Genomic DNA, 6,193 nt, shown 5'->3' on the forward strand with positions numbered 1-6,193 from the left:
AAGGTCTGTGTGCCTGTCAGTGTGTTTGCACAAAGTGTGCATTTGGCAAGTCTGAAGTGAATTTGTGTTTGTCCATGTGTGTGTGTGTGCACTTACCACAAGATCAGTAGTGCCAGTGAAGGTTTCTATGTATAAGGAGTAGTGACGGTCATCCATCTGACTGAGAATAGCTGTCATGCAGGCCACCACCCTGGACTAGAGAGGGAGAGAGAGATAAGAAAAGAGAGAGACAACATAGAGGCTGGGTGAGGGCATAGGAGTTAGCGACATCATTACATTTTGGCCACTGAGCAGCTGCTCTCATCCTGAGTGGCATACATTTCAAGCCAAGGAAAATTAAATCTCTCAAGGTAATTTGCTGCTGTGCGATGTTTCAGCCTGCCTCATGAAAGCAGCATGGAAACAGCTCAGTCCAGTCCTGCGTGTGCCACAAGCTGCACCACGCAGTCACATCGTGAATATTATAGCATCACTGACTTTATTTAGGGGTGGTGGAAGATGTGGCAAGTCAGTGCTAAAAACAAGGAAAATTACTATTTTTTAAAAAGGTGTTATATGTAACATTTTAACATTTTTGAATTCAAACCATGTGTTCTTGAAATGAGCAACACACACTGCATGTAAGACTGGCAGCCTCTACAGGCGTTGCAATTTACACGGTAATTTAAGTTTGAAAATCTCAGTTTCTTTATGGCACAAAGAGAGACTGTTTCATGGTACAAAACAGGGAGAGGCATGCTGGTCTTCCTTTGTAAATGGAGCTAAAGCTTCACAAAACAAATTAATAAATAGATAAATAAAGGAATACATGAATAAATAAATAAATATGTTAATTATGTTGGAATAATTGAAAAGCTTAAAGAAAAAAATACTTCTTAACATGTTTCTCTAAGACACTGGCAGGATTCGAGTTGTCTAGACTCATGGTCTCATGTTTTTTCCACTAAATTATACCGAGGTATATATTAATTTGACAATGATATATTCGTACCACTTTACAATAAGACTACCTTTATAAAGGTTTTATGAAGGGTTTATAATTTGATTATTAATTAGGTTGCAAACACTATAAATCATTAATTAACATTTATAAACAAATTTTGACACAGTTTTTAAATATGGATGCAGGCTCACTATTTGGCAAGACCAAGTTAAGTAAGCTGAGCAACAGGCAAGCTCAAACATATAACAGAAGAGATGCAGTACCGCAGTAACTTGATCATGCTAAATAGTGAATGTCTGAATACTGTTATAACTTGTGCATGACTGTTTATTAATGATTTTTAAAGTGTATGAAATCTAATTAAAAATCTAATTACAAAACATTCACAAACCCTTTTTAAGGGTAGTCTTTGTGCAGTGGTATTGTCCAATGTATTGGTACCTAGAAATGCTATAAGTTGCACCTCTACAATACAAGCACTGTGTAAAAACTAGGAGTAGGAGTAGAGAGCGAAAAAGAGCAAAAGAATTGAGAGGATAAGGATAGGCAAAGAACCTGCAACACATTTCAACAGAAATTACAGCTAAGCGTGTATGAAAACTACTTATGCTGAGGAAAACTCCTTGAGCTGGATTAAATCCCAAAATCCGTGCAAAAGTTAGCGCTCACCTTTCCCACATCCAGAGGGAAGGAAAGAGAGAGGGAGGAGCAGGGTCTGAGAGAGAGAGAAGGTGGCAAAACCAAACTAGACGGAGCAGAAATGAACAGAGCTGGACAGAAAAGGCACAGAAAATGACATGAGGGCGATTCAGGGCATGGATTGTGAAGTGTGACACATAAAACTGACACCGGCTCGTGCGCCACTGAAGTGACACACGAACAGAGAGGCAGTCGATATTTCTCAGACAGCATAGAGCACCCTGTGCTTGAGACCGGCAAGCAAGGACATTGTGCTCAGTCTGCAACCAGCTCCATTCATCCACTTCCAAAGACAGAAAAAAAACCTCCCTCCTCCATCTTCATCTTCTTCTGCTTTTTTCATATTGTTAGCCACTATTCTTCACACCACTCTACACCCTAAATGTTTATCTGATGTTACTCTTTTGTTTCTCTATCTATGAATACTCTTGTCTCCTTTTCGTATGTGCCCTGAAACCCCCCCCAGCGCGCGCACACACACACACACACACACACACACACACACACACACACACACACACACACACACACCCCACCCCCTTCGGTCGTTTCCGTTCTTTCAGTTTCAGGTCGGTGCCAGAAGATGATGAGAGAAAGATGAAGGGAGGGAAAGATAGAGATGATGATGGATGGCTAATTGAAGATGAAAGATGAACAGCATCTGAATTTTTGACGGCTCACCTCTGATCAAAATGGGAAAGGTGCGTGCGTCTGTTTTGTGTGTTTGCGCTTGCCTGCATAGTAATTGGAACATATTTTTTCACTCACATATGCTCGGTAATGCACACCTTCTGTGCATCATTTTAAAAGTTAATTTGAAGACACACACACACACACAAACACACACACACACACACACAAACGAACACATTGGTATTCTGTAGATGCGAGCAGGTCTCATGTGTTTTCAGTGAGAATAGAGTCGCCTGAAGGGTTAGGCTTTAACAATCTCCAGTCAAACACTGGCTCCCTCTGACAAGAGCACACAGACACACACACACACACATACAGACACACACAGACACACACCAGTCTATCAAATTTCTGTCTTGCACTCTCTCTTACAAATTAAAAAGATTCCTAATCTCTTCATACTCCACCTCACACAGTCACTCTCTGTCAGTAATATGCCTTACATACATTTCTAATTGGACGTGTGTATGTGTGTGTGTGTGTGTGTGTGTGTGTGTGTGTGTGTGTATGTGGGCTCAGTGGGTTTAGCCTTGGTTCAGCATGACACCAGAGACCCTGTCAACACACTCCCCTCTTTAATCTCTCTTCTCCTTTTTCCCTCTCGCCTCCTCATCACGTTTCATCCCCAAAAGGGCGGGGAAATCTATTCAGTGTGACATCGCTGCCCGCCCTGCTGCCTGTTGTTGGGCGGGTAAAACACTCACACATGGTCACAAATGCATGTACAGATAATTTGAGGCAGTCCACTCTGAAATGACATCTCCACCAATTCAAAAAATTATGAGAAGTAACTAATGTGCCCAATATGCAATTGTTTTGACAAGTTTTAACAATAACATACACAATGTGTATTTTAAGCTGCATTCATTTCATCTTGGAACTTCTGACTTGTAAATTTCTGAACTGCGACAGCTTTACAGTAACGATCCAGGAAAATGGATGCAAAAAAATGCATTTTCAAGTGTATGTGGAGAACTTGCTTTACCCCTTTAACTCTGATTTCCTCTTAAATTCCCCCTTCAGTAGCTTCAAAGTTAGAAAAAACATGATCTCCCATATTGTACAACAAGGTCCCATATGTATTCTGTATCTGCTGGTTGCAAAGCTACATTAGACTTATATTGAGCGAATTCATTCATTCATTTTATTCAATGCCAAGGGGCCATTGTTTTGTGGCTGCTCCATTACATCAAATACAAAATATTGAGTTGCAGTGTGCAGCATTTTATACAAATTTCCTTGTAATTCAGTAGCACATATTTGTTGTCTTTGGAAACTTTACAATCACCACTGAAGTTTCAAATAAAGTTCTGCAGGCTTGAACAAAACTCGATTATACAGCAGTGACAAAACCATAGATGGGACTGGCAGCATTGACAAGGTTAAGCAGTAAATAAAAACTGATACCAGTTCAATTCTTATCATAAACAAGAAATGATGATGTGTTTTCTGTCAATTTTTTTGTGCTCTGATGCTGCTTCAACTGAATTTGGAGGAACCAGAGCCCAGAAATGAAACCTGAATTTCCAAATTGATATTCTGGGTTCAGTTGTTCAGTTGTTGAAACCTGTATGTAGAATTATGCATAAAAGCTGTCGGAACAGATTTAAATGGTTACAAATGAACATGCAGTGTATAGGAAGTGCGGCCACAACAGCCACTTCACTGAGATGTGGTGAGGATTTAGTGTTGACCAAAATAAAACCCTCCATCTGACTGACTCTAAACTCTCAACATCCCTGCATAGGCCATTCTCTCTCAGTATTCTTGACAACTTTTTGTTGTTAACAATAACATGTTGCATCTTATGCAAAAATAACAAACCTATCCCTCATGCCTTACCAAATCTTGATTCAAGTATCTTCATTTCTGATTGTTAATTAACTTGTTCACATGAATTAAGGAAAGACTATGCATGGAATAATGAATGAGGAAGCATATTATAATAAACCGTAACGAGGTTTGTGATGCTGAAGTAATTTTTCCCCTCCTGCAGCACAAGGAAAACTGAGAATGGGAAATGACTGTTATTTGCATTATGAAGATTTTTGTGCACAGAAACAAGAAAGCAAGAACACATGCACACAGTGCTGACTGGTTTAACTGTATCGACTGTGTGTGTGTGTGTGTGTGTGTGTGTGTGTGTGTGAGGGAGAGAGAGAGAGAGCGAGAGAGAGAGAGAGAGAAATGGGATGGAGATCACATGGATCACATGATGTATCGCCCTACTTCAGTGTAATTGGACTTCTCTGAGGACTTATGCTCTCAATCTCTTTAAACAACATCCACACACACACACACACACACACACACAGTCAAGTGCTCCAATATCCACCTAATAACAGCCTCACACGTTTCAACACACATGACGTGCACATGGTATGACATGCAGGGGCATATGGAGAGAATATGTGCCTTGCATTTGTTAATAAATTTACAAATGCAGTGTGTCTATGTGTGTGTGTGTGTGTGTGTGTGTGATAGAGAGAGAGAGAGAGAGAGAGAGACAGAGAGAGAGAGCGTGAGAGCTCAGGACTGGTTCAGGCAAAGGTCTTATGCAACACTGAAGAGATTATTGAAAAAGCAGGGCACAGATGCTGGAGAGGACTGGGATTTCTCTCCTCTTCCTCCTCCCTCAATCTCTTTCCCTCCCTCAATTCATCCATCCATTTTTTTCACTCTTCCTTTATTCAAAAAGCCACATTCAAGACATCTTAAGACCATTTTAATGGCACCTAGATGTGAAAATACATTAGCAAAGAACAAAGAAACAACAATAAAGTCTGGCATACTGCATTAACTCTGTTCTGTATTAATCTGAGGGTCGATATGCCTGTGGGCCAAATTGATCAATTAGAAGTTCAAGTAGTGTACTATAATAAAAAATAAGAGACTGAAACTCACACTGCTGCTGGCCCAATTCAGATGTTTTTGTGAAACTACACAGAGAAATTTATAACATTTGCCTGATTTCATTTTCTTTGCTTTGTGATCCTGCCTTGTCTACACAATCAGCAGCGATAAAAAATCTATTAATAACTCTAATTTCACTGCTGCATCAAGAGAAACTTAACTGAAAATAAGTCTGCATAGCTTGGTGAAAAAAATGAAGGCCTTAAATTGTAAAGCTTGTGGGAGATTAACCCATTAGTCAAAACTGTTATTCAACTTGTGTGTGTGTGTGTGTGTGTGTGTGTGTGTAAATATTAACACAGAGCAGCAGAGCAAAACTCATGGGTGACTTTGGTGTTTATGTTCTCAACTGTGCTCTCTGCTCTAACTGTATCTGTCGCAAACATAGGTTGTGTGAGAGTGCACAGAATATGCTTTGGTATCTTAGAAGTAGGGCTAGGCAATATGACCTCAAATCAATATCATCAAATCAATATTACCATTAATTGACCAGTTTAGCTCAAATATACTTAAAAGATGTTCTTTCAATCAAGCATTTGAAAATGCTTGTGTTATCAACAGCTGCTTTGCTGAGGCACTGCTGGGCCCTCTCTCTTTTTTTGAGCCATGCACTGTTCATATTTGGTAATGTGATTGAGCTCCAAGTGTTGAAAAAGCTTGGTAGTATTACCTTTTGGTCTCTGAAACAGTTCAGTGTCATCTTCACTAAAGCCAAAATGTGTCCAAATGTGTCCTTGCCTCTATTCACTGCCATTCCTGTTTAAAAAATGTGAGAATCTGCCCCGTGAAAATAGAAAGTTGACCTGGATTGGTAATTGCACCTTTTGAACATGTGTACAATTGCTAAAATTTCTCTATAATAATTGCTGTGATAATCACTGTGATAATCACTTAAAATGTGTCCATTAATAATAACTGTGCTCTGCATTAAAAACTAAGGTTTTT

The 6,193-nt window shown here is 39.6% G+C and overlaps 1 protein-coding gene across 3 annotated transcripts in view; it reads right to left on the reverse strand.

Moving 5' to 3' along the window:
• dock2 (dedicator of cytokinesis 2) overlaps positions 1-6,193 on the reverse strand; it is a 117,221-nt gene that overhangs the window by 23,236 nt on the left and 87,792 nt on the right. For all 3 annotated transcript variants that reach the window (XM_030061271.1, XM_030061270.1, XM_030061269.1), the window contains exon 27: positions 97-195. In XM_030061271.1, the coding sequence (XP_029917131.1) occupies positions 97-195 (99 nt within the window). The remainder of the gene's footprint in view (positions 1-96; positions 196-6,193) is intronic.

Source organism: Myripristis murdjan, chromosome 10 (genome assembly GCF_902150065.1).
Source record: "Myripristis murdjan chromosome 10, fMyrMur1.1, whole genome shotgun sequence".
Classification (NCBI taxonomy): domain Eukaryota; kingdom Metazoa; phylum Chordata; class Actinopteri; order Holocentriformes; family Holocentridae; genus Myripristis; species Myripristis murdjan.